General features: G+C 45.4%; 1 protein-coding gene across 1 annotated transcript in view; it reads right to left on the minus strand.

The window, feature by feature from the left end:
• Nucleotides 1-11,646: 11,646 nt before the first annotated feature.
• LOC135515325 (metallophosphoesterase domain-containing protein 1-like) overlaps nucleotides 11,647-20,413 on the minus strand; it is a 36,560-nt gene continuing 27,793 nt past the window's right edge. Inside the window, exons 5-7 of the mRNA XM_064939006.1 lie at nucleotides 14,576-14,691; nucleotides 13,012-13,125; nucleotides 11,647-12,323 (exon numbers count right to left, since the gene is read on the minus strand). Of these exons, the coding sequence (XP_064795078.1) occupies nucleotides 12,202-12,323; nucleotides 13,012-13,125; nucleotides 14,576-14,691 (352 nt within the window). The 3' untranslated portion in view covers nucleotides 11,647-12,201. The remainder of the gene's footprint in view (nucleotides 12,324-13,011; nucleotides 13,126-14,575; nucleotides 14,692-20,413) is intronic.

The following is a 20,413-nucleotide window of genomic DNA, read 5'->3' on the forward strand; positions in this document are numbered from 1 at the left end:
ACTCTGTTTATACATAGGCCTTAGCATGTGCATTATGCATCTGTTTTTATGTGTGTGTGTGTGTGTGTGTGTGTGTGTGTGTGTGTGTGTGTGTGTGTGTGTGTGCAGACCCCTGAGGATTGGTTAGACAGAGTAGGTCAGTGAGAAAGTTGTCTCCGCCCGCCTGTACACCATCACCAAGGAGCAGGTCACGACACCATCTCCAAAGAGGACTTCAGAATGATGTGTGACCGCCATTTCATGAGGCTCACCTGTGACCATGTCACGCCCTGGTCTAAGTATTTTTGTGTTTTTCTTCATGTATTGGGTCAGGCCAGGGTGTGGCATGGAGTTTTTGTATTGTGGTGTGTTTTGTCTGGGGGTTTTGGTGTGTATGTATTTGGGATTGTAGCTAGTGGGGTTATCTAGCAAAGTCTATGGCTGTCTGGAGTGGTTCTCAATCAGAGGCAGGTGCTTATCGTTGTCTCTGATTGGGAACCATATTTAGGCAGCCATATTCTTTGAGTTTGCCGTGGGTAATTGTCCTTAGTGTCTTGATGTCCTTGTGCTGTGTTAGTTGACACCAGTTTAGGCTGTTTCGGTTTTCATTTTCATTTATTTGTTTTGTAGTGTTTTGTATTGATTCGTGTTACGTTTGTTTTATTAAACATGGATCACAATAGACACGCTGCAGTTTGGTCCGACTCTCCTTCACCATATGAAAACCGTGACAGAATCACCCACCATAAACGGACCAAGCAGCGTGTCAACAGGCAGGAGCAGCCCAAAGAGGAGCTGCGTATTAAGGATTTCTGGACATGGGAGGAAATCCTTGACGGGAGAGGACCCTGGGCTAAACCAGGGGAGTGTAGCCACCCAAAGGTGCAGCAGGAGAAGAGGAAACAGGAGCAGCCCAAAGAGGAGCTGCGTATTAAGGATTTCTGGACATGGGAGGAAGAATTGGACGGAAAAGGACCCTGGGCTCAGCCTGGTGAATATCGCCGCCCCAAGGAGGAACTAGAGGCGGCTAAAGCGGAGAGGCGCTGGTATGAGGAGGCAGCACGGCGACGTGGATGGAAGCCCGGGAATCAGCCCCAAAAATTTCTTGGGGGGGGGGCTATCAGGGAGTATGGCTACGCCAGGTAGGAGACCTGCGCAAACTCCCTGTGCTTACCGGGGGGCTAGAGACCGGGCAGGCACCGTGTTATGCAGTGGTGCGCACGGTGTCCCCAGTGCGGGTGCATAGCCCGGTGCGGTATATTTCAGCTCCGCGTATCGGCCGGGCTAGATTGAGCGTCGAGCCAAATGCCATGAAGCCGGCTCTACGCATCTGGTCCCCAGTGCGTCTCCTTGGGCCGGCTTACATGGCACCAGCCTTGCGCTCGGTGTCTCCGGTTCGCCTACATAGCCCAGTGCGGGCTATTCCACCTCGCAGCACTGGCAGGGCAACCGAGAGTATTCAACCAGGTAAGGTTGGGCAGGCTCGGTGCTCAAGAGCTCCAGTGCGCCTCCACGGTCCGGTCTATCCAGTACCACCTCCACACCCCAGCCCTCCGGTAGCAGCTCCCCGCACCAGGCTTCCTGTGCGTGTCCTCAGCCCAATACCACCAGTGCCAGCACCACGCATCAGGCCTACAGTGCGCCTCGCCTCTCCTGCCCTGTCGGAGCTTTTCTCCTCTCCAGCGCTGCCGGAGCCTCCTGCCTGTTTGGAGCAGCTAGAGCTGCCAGTCTGCATGGAGCTGCCAGTCTGCAAGGAGCTGCCAGTCTGCCCAGCATCGCCAGTCTGCCCAGCGTCGCCAGTCAGCCAGACTCTTCCAGATCTGCCAGTCAGCCAGACTCTTCCAGATCTGCCAGTCAGCCAGACTCTTCCAGATCTGCCAGTCAGACTCTTCCAGATCTGCCAGTCAGCCAGACTCTTCCAGATCTGCCATTCAGCCAGACTCTTCCAGATCTGCCAGACTCTTCCAGATCTGCTATTCAGCCAGACCCTTACAGATCTGCCAGTCAACCAGACTCTTCCAGATCCGCCAGTCAGCCAGGATCCGCCAGTCAGCCAGGATCCGCCAGATCTGCTAGTCAGCCAGGATCCGCCAGGATCTGCCGGAACCACCAGCAAGCCAGGATCTGGTAGATCCATCAACCTGCTTGAGCTTTCTCTCACTCCCGAGCTTTCTCTCACTCCCGAGCTTTCTCTCACTCCCGAGCTTTCTCTCACTCCCGAGCTGCCTCAGTCCCGAGCTGTCCTTCAGTCCCGATCTGCTCCTCAGTCCAGTGGGGTTCTGGGTGAGGACTACTGGGCCATGGTCGGCGGCGAGGGTGGTCTATCCAGGGACGCGAGGAGAGGGGACTAAGACATTGACTGAGTGGGTTCCACGTCCCGCGCCGGAGCTGCCACCATGGACAGACGCCCACCCGGACCCTCCCTATTGTTTTGAGGTGCGTTCGGGAGTCCGCACCTTAGGGGGGGGTTCTGTCACGCCCTGGTCTCAGTATTTTTGTGTTTTTCTTCATGTATTGGGTCAGGCCAGGGTGTGGCATGGAGTTTTTGTATTGTGGTGTGTTTTGTCTGGGGGTTTTGGTGTGTATGTATTTGGGATTGTAGCTAGTGGGGTTATCTAGCAAAGTCTGTCTGGAGTGGTTCTCAATCAGAGGCAGGTGCTTATCGTTGTCTCTGATTGGGAACCATATTTAGGCAGCCATATTCTTTGAGTTTGCCGTGGGTGATTGTCCTTAGTGTCCTTGTGCTGTGTTAGTTGACACCAGTTTAGGCTGTTTCGGTTTTCATTTTCGTTTATTTGTTTTGTAGTGTTTTGTATTGATTCGTGTTACGTTTGTTTTATTAAACATGGATCACAATAGACACGCTGCAGTTTGGTCCGACTCTCCTTCACCATATGAAAACCGTGACAGACCAGGTAAACTGACAGGGTTTGGTCTCAGTAGGCTCATACAGTATAGCTTCTTACATTTTTTATTTATTTAAGAACAATTTAAAAAAATACTTGGCACAATTCAATTCTACTCTATCAATGGGTTGTCATGCAGAAACAACAGGAATAGGCATACGTGTGTGTAAATGAGCTTTTTACACTTTTGATGCATTTGCCAAGTTCTCCTTAGTTTTTAATTATTGCAATCCAAAACAAATTTGAATGTGTTGATAATTATTGACTACTTATTGAGAACGTTAGCCATCCGTGAAGTTCATTAAGCTTGTGTGTAAATGACAGGGTGTGTGTATGTGTGAATATCAGTTTGAAAATGTGGGGTATGATGTGTGTGTACTAAATGTGTAATTCCTCTCTCTCCTCAGTTCGAGAGGGTGTGGGAGAAGCTGCCAGTGAATGTGCTGGGGGATCTGGAGTACAGGGACTTCCTGAAGCACGCCAGGGGAACTGTTGCGATAAGGGACAAGACCACAGACCCAGAGGACATCTGTCCCCTGAAATCCGCATCACCATCATCCCCTAAACTTCTTCACAACAGTATCTCGGACCTGCCTGGTGTGTTCCTTGTTCTTCATGATGCTCTCTGCACTTTTAATGGACCTCTGAGACTATCACAGTGCAGGTGCATTTATACGGAGACTTGAGTACACACAGGTGGATTGTATTTATCATCATTAGTCATTTAGGTCAACATTGGATCATTCAGAGATCCTCACTGAACTTCTGGATAGAGTTTGCTGCACTGAAAGTAAAGGGGCTGAATAATGTTGAAGAATCAACAACAAGTGGGACACAATCATGAAGTGGAACGACATTTATTGGATATTTCAAACTTTTTAAACAAATTAAAAACTGAAAAACTGAAAATTGGGCTTGTTTTCAATCATTCCCATTCCACAGATGTGACAGGCTTAAATAAAAAGTAAAAAAATATAATAGTACATTTGAAAAATAAAAATACAATGCAACATTATTCAGCCCCTTTACTTTCAGTGCAGCAAACTCTCTCCAGAAGTTCAGTGAGGATCTCTGAATGATCCAATGTTGACCTAAATGACTAATGATGATAAATACAATCCACCTGTGTGTAATCAAGTCTCCGTATAAATGCACCTGCACTGTGATAGTCTCAGAGGTCCGTTAAAAGCGCAGAGAGCATCATGAAGAACAAGGAACACACCAGGCAGGTCCGAGATACTGTTGTGAAGAAGTTTAAAGCCGGATTTGGATACAAAAATATTTCCCAAGCTTTAAACATCCCAAGGAGCACTGTGCAAGCGATAATATTGAAATGGAAGGAGTATCAGACCACTGCAAATCTACCAAGACCTGGCCGTCCCTCTAAACTTTCAGCGCATACAAGGAGAAGACTGATTGGAGATGCAGCCAAGAGGCCCATGATCACTCTGGATGAACTGCAGAGATCTACAGCTGAGGTGGGAGACTCTGTCCATAGGACAACAATCAGTCGTATATTGCACAAATCTGACCTTTATGGAAGAGTGGCAAGAAGAAAGCCATTTCTTAAAGATATCCATAAAAAGTGTTGTTTAAAGTTTGCCACAAGCCACCTGGGAGACACACCAAACATGTGGAAGAAGGTGCTCTGGTCAGATGAAACCAAAATTGAACTTTTTGGCAACAATGCAAAACGTTATGTTTGGCGTAAAAGCAACAAAGCTCATCACCCTGAACACCCTATCCCCACTGTCAAACATGGTGGTGGCAGCATCATGGTTTGGGCCTGCTTTTCTTCAGCAGGGACAGGGAAGATGGTTAAAATTGATGGGAAGATGGATGGAGCCAAATACAGGACCATTCTGGAAGAAAACCTGATGGAGTCTGCAAAAGACCTGAGACTGGGACGGAGATTTGTCTTCCAACAAGACAATGATCCAAAACATAAAGCAACATCTACAATGGAATGGTTCAAAAATAAACATATCCAGGTGTTAGAATGGCCAAGTCAAAGTCCAGACCTGAATCCAATCGAGAATCTGTGGAAAGAACTGAAAACTGCTTTTCACAAATGCTTTCCATCCAACCTCACTGAGCTCGAGCTGTTTTGCAAGGAGGAATGGGAAAAAATTTCAGTCTCTCGATGTGCAAAACTGATAGAGACATACCCCAAGCGACTTACAGCTGTAATCGCAGCAAAAGGTGGCGCTACAAAGTATTAACTTAAGGGGGCTGAATAATTTTGCACGCCCAATTTTTCAGTTTTTGATTTGTTAAAAAAGTTTGAAATATCCAATAAATGTCGTTCCACTTCATGATTGTGTCCCACTTGTTGTTGATTCTTCACAAAAAAATACAGTTTTATATCTTTATGTTTGAAGCCTGAAATGTGGCAAAAGGTTGCAAAGTTCAAGGGGGCCGAAAACTTTCACAAGGCACTGTATATGTATACAAAATCTGGCAGCAGTATGTATATGTATACAGAATCTGGCAATCTCTCTACAGCTCCAAAATACATGCAAATAGGTTCCACTTCCAGAGGTACATATTTTACAGTTAGGAGACATATCTGTTTTCATTCTAAGGAGTCTCAAAGGAGTATAATAAAATTTGTACAAAAATTTGTAATTAGATTCTTTCATTTTTACATTGGTAGAGGAGCAGTATAACTCATCACTGATAGTCAGACCAAGGTCCTTTTCCCAGATTATTTTCAAAGGAGTAAAGGAGGAGCCTCCTTTCTCAGAAAGGAGTCTATAGATGTAAGATAGTTTGCCTTTAATGGATTGTGCTGTGACAAGAAGGGTTTCAACTTCATTCAACTGAGTTCTAAACCTCCTCTTGGAGGTAAATAACGAAATTACATGTCTAATTTGAAGATGTTTAAAAAAAATGGATCTTGGCACATCAAATTCACTGCAGAGCTCTTGAAAGGATTTCAGTGTAGTGGTTTTCTGATGAAATAGGTCTGAAAAGGTCCTGATTCCTAGAGTATGCCAAAGATTAAAGTTGGTATCCCTCAGGGCTTTTGGCAAGTCTGGGTTGCCTACTATAGGCGAGTGAGAACATATTTGGGAGGAAATGCCCAGGTATTTCTTACAGTCCCTCCACGCTAGTAGGGTGCTGTAAATCACAAAGGTTTTGGCTATGTTGCCCACTTCACTAAAGTTATTAATGAGTTATAATTGAGCAATGAACCACAGGATTGGGCTTCTATCTGAATCCACGTTGACTCTTGTCTGTTTGTGATCCATGTTAGCATGTTGCGGATTTGGGGTACATCCCTGTTTAACTACCTCTCCCTACTACACCGGTACTGTACACCCCTGTTTAACTACCTCTCCCTACTACACTGGTACTGTTTACCCCTGTTTAACTACCTCTCCCTACTACACCGGTACTGTACACCCCTGTTTAACTACCTCTCCCTACTACACCGGTACTGTTTATCCCTGTTTAACTACCTATCCCTACTACACCGGTATTGTACACCCCAGTTTAACTTACTGTCAACACGGTGCTGTATGAACATAAATGTTTTTACTGCAGGAACTGTGGTAAATTAGTATTTGGGGAGAGAGAGAAAACAGACATTTTATATACCTTTTTTGTCATACTACTCTTTTCTCTCTCTCTGGTCCGTTGTTGGCTCATTAACTGTCACTTTTTCTGGGGACGGTGTCCGGGGAGTGGCTATGTAAAGTAAAACGAGGGGGCGGTGGTGGTGGGTTTCCAGATTGTGTACGCTCAGTGGGGACCTCTCCAACCCTCGGGCTCTCTGCTGTCTCCTTGACAACCATATTTGTCAAGTTTGGTGATTTGTGTGCTTTTGGCACAATGAGGTATGTTAATAAAAGCTTATAAAAATGACACGCGGGTGGCCAGGTTGGAGAAGATCCCCGCCCAATGGGCTACTAAACATTAGCATTAAGCAGGGCCCCAAGCCTCACCAGAGTGAGTGGGTGAGAGCTTGTCTGGCAACCTGCGAGCTGCAAACCATCCAAACCCCCTCTCGTACTGGCTTTGGTTCACAATTATAACCCTCATTATCTACTAACCAAACCAACCATCTGTGTGATAAATCAGAGACCAAGCCTGACGACTCACACTAAATGATTCTGCTGCTGCTCTGTCGTCCGCCACATACTTTAGTCTGAGACTGCCATCATTCCAGTCGTTTGTGGCGACGAGGATCTTCTCTAACCAATCAAACTGTATCCATGTGTGTTCCAATCAGACAGCCCAGAATGTGTTTGCATTCGGTGAAGAGTCGGGGAGGTACTCAGATCCAGACTCATTGCGGAGAGGAAACTAACATCCGTGGGAGTGGCGTAGTGTTTGGCCAGAGCAAGGAGTCTGGGTAGCCAGGCAACCAGAGACCCCTTGTGTACTTAATGCTGGAACGGTCCTTCAGAACAAGTTCATAAAGACTGCTACTTTGCTGAGTTAAACTCATAATCTAATGTGTACAAAATAGTGATATGATTGGAATGATTACATCCATGCAAATAGTCTTTGGGTGTTTGTTAACTCTGCTCCTGTGTGGTCCTGATGCGGTCTGGTTGTGGTTCCCTTGCGGTCCAGATGAGTGTGGGTGTTTTCTGTAGACAGTGTGTGGAAGCCATGCTGAGGCTCTATGACCCGGTCCAGGAGTTCTGGCACTCCATGAGGCAAAACTTTGTTACCTTCGACCACACCCGCAGTGGCAAAATCTCCATGAAGGAATTCAGAAAGGTATAGTCCAACAATCTACTGTTATTTAAAAAGCTGTTGACTAATAACATGTCACACAATCACAGACACACACACACAGCAGATAATCCTGATTGTGTATTTCTACAGGTGCTAAGGCAGTTCAGAATGAACTATCCGAGGAGGAATTCTTCCATCTCACCTCTTTCTTTGACAAAAACACTACGGGGAAGTTCTCCTACAATGACTTCCTACAGGGCTTCCTACACTGACCTCTAACCTCTGCCCTCTAACTATGGCCCTACTGTAGGCTCCTGTGAAAGTTTAGCTAGTTATCACTGATAATTCCGTCCATATTGATCGCTATAATGTTACTGCACCACTGAGTGAAGGAGGGATACACAGAATTATTACAAAATCATGCCATATACATTAAAACATATAAAGTGATGTATTATCAAAAATATATACTGTTGAGGGTTTTCTCCCAAAATCTTGCCCTGGCATATCTACAGCTTTTTCTCCCTCTAGCATACAGATTTATCTCTGCTGTATGACTTTATGATACTGATTGCTTTCCAAACCAAACCCAACCAAATAAAGTGCTTTTGGATGATGTACGGATGCTGCTACACGCAGGGGACTGTCTTTGTTCTCATCTAACGGGAAGCGAAATGGATGACAAGGAGAAGGAGAGGGCATTTGTCATTCATGAGATAGACGGCATCACCGTTGCAAGACAGAACCCAGAGAGAGAGAGAGATATCATTATTTAAATAATCTACAGAAAGATGGAGAGCGAGAAACGGAAGGGGGCAATGGAGATGGAGTGTAAGACCATGGAAAGATAGACAAAGAGAGAGAGGGAGGGATGGATAGAAGGAAAATAAAGAGAGAGAGGAGATGGGAGTCCATATGAAAGGTACTGTATTAATGGTGTAAAGCGAAAAACCATCCGCAAATAAATTACCCCATCTCCTCCGGGATTACTGCTGTAATTATTTGAACGAGGGTTCTCATTAGAATGTGCAGAGGTGTGTAAGAACCAAGCTATCAAATGAGACATGAAGAACCCAGGTTGAGACACTGGAAATTACCTCTGGTCCCGGCCCACATAATTGATATGAGACACAGATACGTTTGATTGGTGCAAAAGAGCCATGTTAAAAAAATATATATAATAATCACGAGGAAAAAGGAAAACTTGCATAAAGAAAGAGTTTGGGGAAGAAAAAGAGGGATGATCCATTGGTCACAGATAAGGTTTAATTAAATTTGTGTAGATAATCTCTCAGAAAACCAGAAGCAGGTAGTTTTAAGAAAGGTATTTTACATTTACAGAGTTGTCTCCAGGGGCAACACATTATACAATACCATTCTAAAATGGTTGGACTTTTTTCTCTTTTCACATGAAAAAATATTGTACATCATTAAAGCTATTTAAAAAAACAATAGTTAGTATATCCCAAACAATGGTAACAATGACATACAATACAAGCAGATTGTCATCAAAAGTTATTAGATTCAGAACAGCATGCCCCAAGGAACGAACGAGAAATACAACGGCAAAAATGTTGAGTTTTCAAAGAAAACAGGAAATACAGAATACAGCTATTGAGGCACAGTGCATAAAAAGTGAGACATTTCAAAGTTATGGTTGAGAGAGAATAGTAAGAAATGGCGAAAAACATACAGACATCCCCCCCCCCGCAGAAATCTTTAAAAGAAAGTACTATGATACAGACATCCCCCCCCCCAACCTAACCTATTCCTACAACAGCTCACTAATCTGCCCCATTAAGACATAGCCCAGATAGCACAATGTGCAGAACAGCAGTGAAAGCCCAGTGACCCTGGGAATAAAATGTAGCCAGAGGGGATGTTGATATATAATGTCTAATGAGAGCAGAGAGAGAACAAACAGGGATGTTGTCATGTTATGGTAACCACACTTTGAGCTCAGCTAGCCAACCAAAGACTTCCAGACGAGCAGAGGAAGGACGCTCATTCACAAGTGCTTTCGAAAGAAAAATGTTACCCTTTTTTACACAGACAACTGCTTGACAACATGAACGCGTTAATAATAGCTACACAAGGTGTGGGTAACCCCGTGCACTCTAAAAAATGATAGGCTAAAAACAACCCAATTTAGCGTTGGTTAAATAGTGGACAGAACGCATGTTGGGTTATTTTGACCCAGCCAGTTGGGTTGCATGAATGACCCAACATGTTGGGTAGTTGGGATTACCCAAACATGGGTTAATGTAACCATCAGTTGGGTATTGTTTACTCTCATGCTGGGTTGACCTAGAAGCTGGGTCTTATTTAACGTAATCCTTAGGTTATTTTCAGGAGGCGTGGTTTATTAGGGGAGTGGCTTTAAGCAAGATCTTATTGGCCATCCGTGAGACTAAATGTCACTCCTGTTCATCATCTTAAATTTACATACTGCAAATTAAAATGTCAATAACATGCTTTTCACACATTCGTCTGTAATATTAAGATTCTTTATTACTTATTATAAGGTATACCATCTTATTGCCTAATAAGGTATACCACCTTATTGCATCCCAACAATGGGATTTACATATACACTTCTGTAAGCATCATTGAAGCTACAACATTTTAAATGTTCGACCTTAATATGTGATAACTATGCAACCGAACAGATGAATAGGAATGACATTTACTTTCATGGGTGGTTAAAAATAACTATCTGAAAACCACGCCCCTACTAAACTACGCCTCCTGTCTTCTGATCTGACCCGCTGGGTCATAACTCAATAACCCAGCATCAATAACCCTGAAGTTTTTAAAGAAAACAACTCGTGAGTTGAGTCAACCAAACAACCCAGCATTTTTTAGAGTGTAACATAGTGCAGCTATTATTATACATGAATAAGCATTTATTAGCCTATTCAAGAAAGAACTGAACTTAGAATAAAATGTAAACATTGTTTCTGCACTGGCTCTTTTTTTAAACAACACACACACATATTTAACAACATTTGAAGTAATCCTTGATTGCTAACATGTTTTTACAATGACAGGTGATGTAGATACAGTTCCCGACTTCATGACAAGTTACGGTACATTAGGCCTACACCGCATCGTCATCCATTGGTCCACTAAGAGTTCAAAGTTCATTCCCATGATACATCTCTCCCAGAAAGGGCACCATGAAGCAGCAAGAACATTCCAGACACCGCTGCTTCTGTACAGGGTCGGGAGCGAACACATTTGCCAATCCGCTCCGTTGGCTATTACGTATTTCCAGTAATTCGTACCAGGAATCAAAATCGTGCAGACTTCCCAGCCGGTGACCTCGGAATAAACTTGTCAGGATCACGGCACATGAGCCAGGGATGAGAGGGTGAGCTGATTACACATGCAACGAGGGATGGAGGGGGGAAGAAGGAGAGAGGGGGAAAAACAAGGGAAAAGAGGAAGAGAAGAGATCCCTCTCCCCTGGTTAAGAGGCTTACTGAGAGTTGTAATGAGACCCAGGGGAGTGGTGTCAACACGTTTGACACTTATACTCACACACAGCCCATGGCAGAGACCTCCCGCTGCCCTCACACACACACTTTGATCTCTCTCTCTCTCTCTCTCTCTCTCTCTCTCTCTCTCTCTCTCTCTCACACACACACACACACACGAACACGCACCCGCACACACACACACACACACACACACACACACACACACACACACACACACACACACACACACACACACACACACACACACACACACACACACACACACACACACACACACACATACCACCATGCCCAAGGCCTGAGAGAGAGAGAGAGAGAGTGAAACTAGAGGGGTAGAGGAAAAGAGGGATCAAGAGAAAAAGGGATGAGGGGAAAGCAGTGTTTTAATCTGCAGTGCAGGAAGTGTGATATCAGAGTACTGGCAGGGGTATCCTTTCTGTGCTGGCAAACAGCTCCACGAAGTCGAACATGGACATTGGGTTCATGTTCTGAAACCCTACTGGTAAGTGTTCAATCACTCCTCAGGGAAGGTCTCAAATGAAGGGTGGACCACAATGTCGCCACTGAGCAACTTCCACTGGTGGCTTAACAGAGTCCTCTATGAGGAACAAGAGAGAATGAGAGTTATCCAGTGTCTTCTTCTGAGAGAAAGACTGTGAGTCCAAACAGTGACACAGGAGACACTGTTCCCCCTGTCCTCTTCTCTATCTGACAGCCAGGTCAGATTGTTAGTGCAGTAGAAGTGCAACAGAAGATTTACAGACTAATGCTGACATGTCCTTATGAGAAATGAGGCATCTGGGGTCTGTCTTTTGCCTTACTTTCGAGTTTGTAAGAGCTTTTGTTGAAATAAAGGAATGACAGTATATAAAAGAACATCGATGGATTTGCCAAGTGAGGATTGGCAACAGCGCCTGTCTCTTTAGACACACACATCGTCTGTAAGAGACTTGGGCTTGTGTGTGTTGTGCCACACACACCCACACGCACACACACAGCATCCGTTAGAGCCTTGACTATATACAGTACTCCACCACACCTGCCCACCACCCTCACCTACCTGCCTTCCCACCACTAGGCTCCTGATTGGAGGGGGGCTCAGCAGGGCGGGGCTTCTCTAGTCATGTGGTCCTGGTGGGATTGGGCAGGTCGAAGACGATGGGCGGGTTCATGGGCTGGAAGTTGACGGTGCAGGCCGAGGCGTTGACGAACGTGGTGGTGCCGTCTGTCATCATACCATAACCTGGAGGAGGTAGAGGAGAGAGGAAGGGAGACAAACTGTGACAGTAACACTCATTTGTTCATTGACTTCTTTACACTCTCTACATTTCCCTTTATTGACAGAACTATCCACATCTAACACTGACAACTGCATCTCATTTGACATGTAGTAAATGATTTACAGGTGAGATATTTTTTGGCCTTTTTCAATCACTCAGAATGAACAGGTCTGATATAAAGAACGTGTGACAAATGAAAAAAGCTACAATTCCTTTTCTCTCCCTTCTTCCTTGCTCCCAATCTATCTCAGTCGCACAGATCCACACGCAGGGCTAAATCCGGCCTGTTCCTCCCTGTGTGAATCTGATCTAGTTACTAATCTGGTCCTCTCCAAAGGGGCCATGATGCTCCGGGGGACCCACGCTGACCTGCTAACCCCAAAAAAAGAATCACTCAGCCTGGAGAGAAGGCCTCCCAGTCCCCCCTGGCCTGGATGAGACGCTGTAGTACCACTTCCAGGCATAATGTATGCCTTTAATAGAATCAAATACAGCCTCGTGGCAAGAATCCATAAACGAGTCATAAAGACGCACTCCAAAGACCTTGTGCTACAAGATCGATAATCTGATTTAAATATGTAGGCTTGTGTAGCAGTATGAGAAACCTCATTCATACAGAATGAAAGTGTGTATGTGTGTGTGTGTGTGTACCTTCGTGGATGTGTCCGAACACGTGCAGCTTGGGCTGTACTCTCCTCTGGACAGTGTTGAGCAGCTCCATACAGCCCACCCGCTGCATCTTCTTAGGAACCCAGTCCAGGAACCCTACACACAGTGTGACACGGGTGAGAGAGAGAGAGAGAGAGAGAGAGAGAGAGAGAGAGAGAGAGAGAGAGAGAGAGAGAGAGAGAGAGAGAGAGAGAGAGAGAGAGAGAGAGAGAGAGAGAGAGAGAGAGAGAGAGAGAGAGAGAGAGAGAGAGAGAGAGAGAGAGAGAGAGAGAGAGAGAGAGAGAGAGAGAGAGAGAGAGAGAGAGAGAGAGAGAGAGAGAGAGAGAGAGAGAGAGAGAGAGAGAGAGAGAGAGAGAGAGAGAGAGAGAGAGAGAGAGAGAGAGAGAGAGAGAGAGAGAGAGAGAGAGAGAGAGAGAGAGAGAGAGAGAGAGAGAGAGAGAGAGACTGATTTAGTGTCACTTCTATAGGAAGCATACCGCTGAATCTATAGAAACACTATCAGGACTGGTCTTTCTCGTGCCATGCACACATTGGTGCTTAAAATCTTGTGAAAAGCTCGAAATAAGTAAATGTAATTCAGCAACAAAAAAAACTCAAATCACTTTGGGCTACTTTACAAGTCCATGGAGACTTTTGTGATGTGAAGAGTAATGGCTCTGTCTCCATTTCTGGACACTCAACTAATTCTCTGCTTGTTTTAAGGCAGCTGGTGAGTAAACAGCTTTCATATAGATTTGTTCCTCCTATGTATCTTCCTCCTCATCGTTAGATTAAAAAAGGCCATATTCCTCCTTTCCTCCATCTCCGTTCCATCGCTTTATCGCGCCCCATAAAAGACGACGGGTTTTGCCGCAGTGCGAACAAACCGCGCCTCTCACTCTTTTTACTCGGTCACTTTACGTCTAGCCCCTTGCTTTCTGTTGTATCCTTCTCTTCCTCTTTCTCTAGACCAACGGTCTCTCTGTAGTTCTCTGTTCATCTATGTCCATTCTTTCCCTCTGTCTCTCTATCTTTCTCTTCCCCACCTCCTTCTCTCTCCTTCTCCTCCCCAGCCTCCTCTCTCTCGACCTGTCTCTCCTTCTTCCCCACCTCTTTCTCCCTCTCCTCCTCTCTATCCCTCTCCCTCTAATAGGCATTAGTGGCCCGCTGTAGCTGCTCCATATGCCAGTGGCTTATGAGGAGAGGGGAGCTGGAGACACTTGGCTAAACTGAAGGGAAAATAACTCCCTGTGTTTAGAGGCGAGACGCCACGCAGCAGCCACAGAAATCAATCACACACACTCGTCTGAGCATCTCCCAGCTGCAGCGGGAGATGAGCTGTGAAAGTGTGCGTGTGTTATGCAAATGGGTATGTAAGTGTGGGTAGATATTTACACGAGGATGATAACAGGAATAAATGACAGATTATTCATAAAGTATTACTGATTTGACAGTCTATCAAAGCACTGAGTGTGCGCACATGTGCGTGTGTGAATGTGCGTGTGTTTGTAACGTGTGTGCGATGATGTCTCATGATTGTGTCCCCCAGGTGTAATGTCTCCCTCACCCAGTGGGGGGCAGTGTGTGACCAGTATGTCGGTGGAGTCGGGGATCTGGTTCCACTTGTCCAGCAGAGCCTGACCTCTTGGCAGGTTGAAACCCCAGCCATAGTACCATGGCTGCCTGGCTCAGAGAAAGAGAGAGAACGAGAGAGAGAGATTAATACAGTATATCATATGACTGTCAACAAAATCACCCAGCAGATCATCATCTCTAATAAGGGAGAGCCCTGTGGGGGGAGAACCCTGCGGGGGGACAGATTAAGTGTGATAGCCAAAATGGCACTTAATCTCTGAACCTCAATCATCTGCTCTGACAAATCAAATCAACTCCCTCCAAACTTTAATCAAACACCACTGCTGCCACGTACAAAGTGCAATAGTATAAATTAGACAGTACCGTAGATGAGCAGGCAGAAAGCGCTAGGATATAAAACCCCAACATTAAACATTAACGTCCGCTTGATTCAACAGTCGGCATTGGAGCTTTCCAGGACGGGAGGGGAAACGAGAAGAGAGGAAGAGGAGAGAGGAAGAGAGGGACTTGGCGGCTGGGTCCGTGTCCCTTCACTTTGATAGCGGACGCCTCTGGTGGGTGAGTGACGGTGGAGAAATTAACATGTCACTAACAATGAGTCCTCAGATCCATCTTCCTCTGTACCGTAAGGCGAGCCACGCGTGTGTAACCACGATGACGCCGCCGTTAGCTCTCTTACCGCCGGCTTTTGTTAATTTGCAGAGAGCAGTCACTGGAAAAGCCAACTTTTATCGGCGCCACGCCGTCCGTCGCTTGGCGCTTCAGTGGAACGTCAGATGGAGGCTGTTTTATCATTTCCTGCCCGTTTGTGTACGTATGCAAGCGAGAGTGTGCATGTGGGGGGGCACACACACACACATGTACACACACACTTGATTAAAGAGACCTAGTGGTATAATACAGCAGGTGATGGTGATGGTGATGGTCCCAACCCTGGGGTCACTGCCTGAGAGGTTAAGGAGACAGAGAGAGATGCATCATGGGAAACGGTGTCCCTTTTCAGCTTGAATCTACTCCATTAAAATTCCATCACTTCAGGACATCAGAGCCTAAACACTTTATGAAACATCTGAAGTTCCCAGTGAACGCAATTTCAATAATTTACACAGTGAATTTTAAAACATTTAAATTGGCCTTAGCATATTAATTGGGCCGGTTAAATATTCATGTCCGTCTTAACATGGATGTCTCAATTAAAGTGAGATGAGCTGCCAGTCTCATCTGCGTTCCAAATGGCACCATATTCCCTAGTGCACTACTTTTGACCAGAGCTATATTGAGAATAGAGTGGCATTTGAGACACAACCCATCCATCCCCTCTTCATATCTGAATGGAGAGATGAAGAGGAAAAACACTTTTCTCTGGTAATCGCAATTGGACTGTAATTTCCCTAAGAGGGTTCGATAAAAAGAGAAAGAGAGAGAGACAGAGAGATAGAGAAGGGGGTAGAAAGGGAAAAGGGGAGATGAGAAAGGGGCTATTGAGAGAGACATGAGATGGAATGAGATAGAGATGAAGGGAATGAGAGAGAAAAGAGTGAGTTTGTACATTATGTAAATACTTGTTCCCACTTCCAGCTCATATCAAGTTAAGTCTGGGATTTTCTACCACTAGGGCCAAAATCACATGCTATAAAGTATCTAGCCGGCTAGCAGATACCTATAGACTTCCAGGCATTGCGCTAACGCTAGTTAGCATTGGATCATGATACTACCACCAACTTCCTTCATACTGGATGCAGAGACATAAAAATGGTATCCACGAGTTCATCTGACTCTGAGGGTGCACCTGACTGTATTATTTTATAAGCACATGGACCATATAAAATGTCACATGTCAGCAGTGTAACATGTCACATCCTTATCCCAGTAGCAAAAGGTAGATACACTGAGAGACACTGTGAGAGTGCAACTTCACTCCAGGAAAAACCCTGATTCTTCTGATTGCAGTCTAAACACGAAAACTAAAAGAACATAATACTATGGATAACATCTCCACGATATGAATAGGATTTGACCAGGAAAGGGATTAGAAATAAACTAGCGTTTTTTGGTGCAGTTAGGGAGGAGAATTGGGGACGTGCTCAGCATATTAAAGATAGGTTTGTTATTTGTTACGGATATGAAAAAGAAGGAAACAGATGTTTGAGTTAGAGCGCTGGATCCCTAGGCGTCGTCTAGGGGCAAAGCAAAGCACGCTGGGAAAAAAACAACGGCGTAAAAATCACTTTCATTTGATGTGATTCTTTTCCCCCTTTTCTAAAGCGAGAGAGAGAGAGACCGACAGAGAGATAGAGAGAGAGAGAGAGAGACTGACAGAGAAAGAGAGAGAGAGAGCGAGAGAGAGAGGTTGAGTCAGGTTAACCCAAAACACCACTTTACTTAAAACAGGGTAATATTATAGAAGGTTTGAAAACAAATAAGAGATCAGTCTCGCTCTCAGTAATGTGTGCGTGTAACTATTTCAGTGTGTGTATGTGTGTGTGTGTTTCTCCATTCTGAAGCTTAATGATATCATTGGAGAAAGCCCATGAATGATTAACGAATCAGGCAGTGCTGAGGGGAGCGAGGCGTTAACCACACACACACACTTTGGTTAACTTCACAGTCGTTAGGAAGAAAAACAGCACGCCAGAAGAGGAATTTTAAATCTAAATCAATTCCAGACTTATTGTGAGGTCTAGAGAGGAACAGGCTTGGTGAGAAATAGAGAAAGAGAGACAAAAGACGAAAGAGAGAATGAGGGAGCTTGCTTTGGTGATGTTGTGAGACGGGAAAAGAGAGAGGTAGAGAAAGGGAGGTGAAGAAAAACGGAGAGAAAACACAGAAGAGAGTGGTATCTATACAGTATAGAACAAGTCTGGGTTCTCTCTATATATCTTTTGACAGACAATATGAAGAGAAGCAGAATAGGAAGACGGAATAGATGAGGGAGGCGCAACCAGAGAGACAGCTAATGAATGTGTGTATGCTATAGGAGTGTGTGTGTGCGTGTGTGTTCATTTCAAGTTTGTTATTTCTCAGAGAATCAGAGTGGATGCAGTCACACCCCACCATCATCACCTCAGCTTGAGTTAATTAAGAGCTACTGTCGACTTAACGACCCTAATAACAGCCTGGAAGGAAGGGGAGGAAAACACACGCACACACACACACTCTCTGCTTGTGTGCTCTTATTAGACTGTGTGTATGTGCGTGTACTGTATGTGTGTGCACGTGTACGCATGTGTGTATGCTCACATCTGGGTAATACTAAAGGGGTTGCTGTCACTTGTCACTCCTAAGAGCTGAGTTTTTCTTATTAAACCCCCTGCCTCCCCGCACCACTTGACGTGTGTCTCCGTACCCCCCCCCCCCCCCTCCTAACCTCGTTAAGAGCCTGTTTCAATTAAAAGTGTTCCGGGGTGGGAGAGGTCCGTTGGGACGCCACTGCTCAGATAGAGGTCAACAGAGCTGCTTAGAGATGCTTTTAGCAGCCTTCCTGTTCTCATTTACTCATTCACTAGCCTGGAGGCTAGGTGGGCTAGTTCAAACAAAGGCTACTGACTGTTAACACTGCTTCCTATTACTGGGTAATTACACACAAACAATACATTCTACTCTGAGGGAACTTCTCTCTGTCAGTATTAGATACTAGTAAATACTGCTAGGTACTCTATGTCCTCTGACTATCTGATATCTCCCATTGTCCTCTTTGTTTAAGTCTACTCCATGAGCCAATGAGGAGCCATTTTAAAATGAGTAAGTTGAAGAAGTAGCATCAACACTGCTTCTGTCCCATTCTCTCTATCACACACAATAGGATTCAAATCTTTCAATAGGACAGTTATAAGTTAATTTACAGACACATAGCCCGCGCTGGTACATGGGAGAAGCAGGAGAGAGTTTGACTCCAAGAAGACGCTATTTCATGTTACAGAGAAATACGTTTCTTTCTCTTTTCCATTATTAGTCCCAACTCTAAACCTTTCTCAGCGCACAGTATTCTCCCTCCCACACACAATGGTTAATGTACAGACTTTGATGTTTAATCACGACTACCACACACACACACACACAAGCCAGTCCACCCGGCAAGATTGATCCTCACAGCAGGACTATTGAGACGGAGGGAGAAAAAAGGGGAAGGAGAGGGATAGGGAAAGGGACGGACACCGACACTGATGCAGAGAGAGAGGGGGACAGAGGGAAAGAAAGGGAGTGGGATAGAGGGAAAATAAGAGATGGGGAAGGAGAGAGAGAGAAGGCTGAAAGGCAGAGTACTGTATATCTGACTCTGACAGTCATGAGGATAAGAAATGTGACAGGGCCCAGCCTGCAGTAACCGAAAGGTCGCTGGTTAGAATCAGCCGTTCTGGCCTTGAGCAAGGCAGTTAACCCCCAACAACTGCTCCCCGGGCACCGATGATGTCGATTAAGGCAGACCCACGCACCTCTCTGATTCAGAGGGGTTGGGTTAAATGCGGAAAACACATTTCGGTTGAATGCATTCGGTTGTACAACTGACTAGGTATCCACCCTTTCCCTGTGTGAGCTACAGAACAGTCCATACTTCAACACCACCGTACCCTCCTGTTCTTCCCGTCACCATCTTTCTTCATTTCCCCATGTCCTTACTTAATCTGTCATTCTCCATCTTCATTGTATCTATCCGTGTACCATAACTCAACCCATCTATTCCTCCTTCTATATTTCTGTCATCTAGTGAGCACCCACTCTCTCCCTCCCCCTCTTCCTGTCTAATCTCACCTCTCCACCTCTTTACCTCTACCTGCCCCCATCCCCACTTCCCTTCTCTCTGTGGAGAGGCAGATTGGGGACATATTGGCCCTCAGCATGACTTATGTAACACCCAGCAGGGTCAGGAGGAAGCGGGCTGACACGCTGACACACACACACGCAAATCATTTAGAAAGAAATATGAACACACACAAGACACCGAAACAGGGAAACTTTATCAGTAAATGTTGACACACGGGAAATCAAGCAATGCTGTTTTGTAGTCTGTCTCTCCTCCCATCTTTCCCCCTCTCAGGGCTTGTGTGTGTGTCTCTGTAATGGCTTAATTGCAGGCGAGTGGTGAGCGCAGTAGGGGTTCTAAGCACTTGGTGGGTGGAGGATTAGGTAACGGACTACCACAGAGCTCTCATCCACTAAACACAGTACAGTCACTGAGCTACACCAGTCAATGTCTAGCCCCGGGGCTGACACACACACACACACACACACACACACACACACACACACACACACACACACACACACACACACACACACACACACACACACACACACACACACACACACACACACACACACACACACACACACACACACAGACACACACACACACTTGCACAACCCCCTCTGAGCTGATATACACATTTTGTTATACACAGACACACCCCTGTACAGCAGTAGTCTCAGAGTGTCCAACCATTCTGGTGAAACTGGAGCAGACATACGTGGCGTCGCAGAGCCCATCTGTGACAGAGTGCAGGAGATCCCCCCCCCCCCCCACACACACGCACACATCAAGCCTCATCAACAAAACAGTGATGGGTACAGAGACACTTGTCTTGTGTGAAGTCTGAAAGGCCTGGTGCTCTGGACCAGTAGCAGTCAGCCTCACAGCTGTGCTCATTTACAGCTTCACACTCATCAGCAGCAGCAGCACACAACCCAAGAACCCCCACCACCTTCAATGTTAGGTTTAAAGCCAGACGTGTGTTCTTATAGGGTTTTCTCAAAGGAGAGCATATATTCTGTCAATAAAAAACTCATCTTTATTAAACTAGCAGCAGCACAC

Source organism: Oncorhynchus masou, chromosome 27 (genome assembly GCF_036934945.1).
Source record: "Oncorhynchus masou masou isolate Uvic2021 chromosome 27, UVic_Omas_1.1, whole genome shotgun sequence".
Classification (NCBI taxonomy): domain Eukaryota; kingdom Metazoa; phylum Chordata; class Actinopteri; order Salmoniformes; family Salmonidae; genus Oncorhynchus; species Oncorhynchus masou.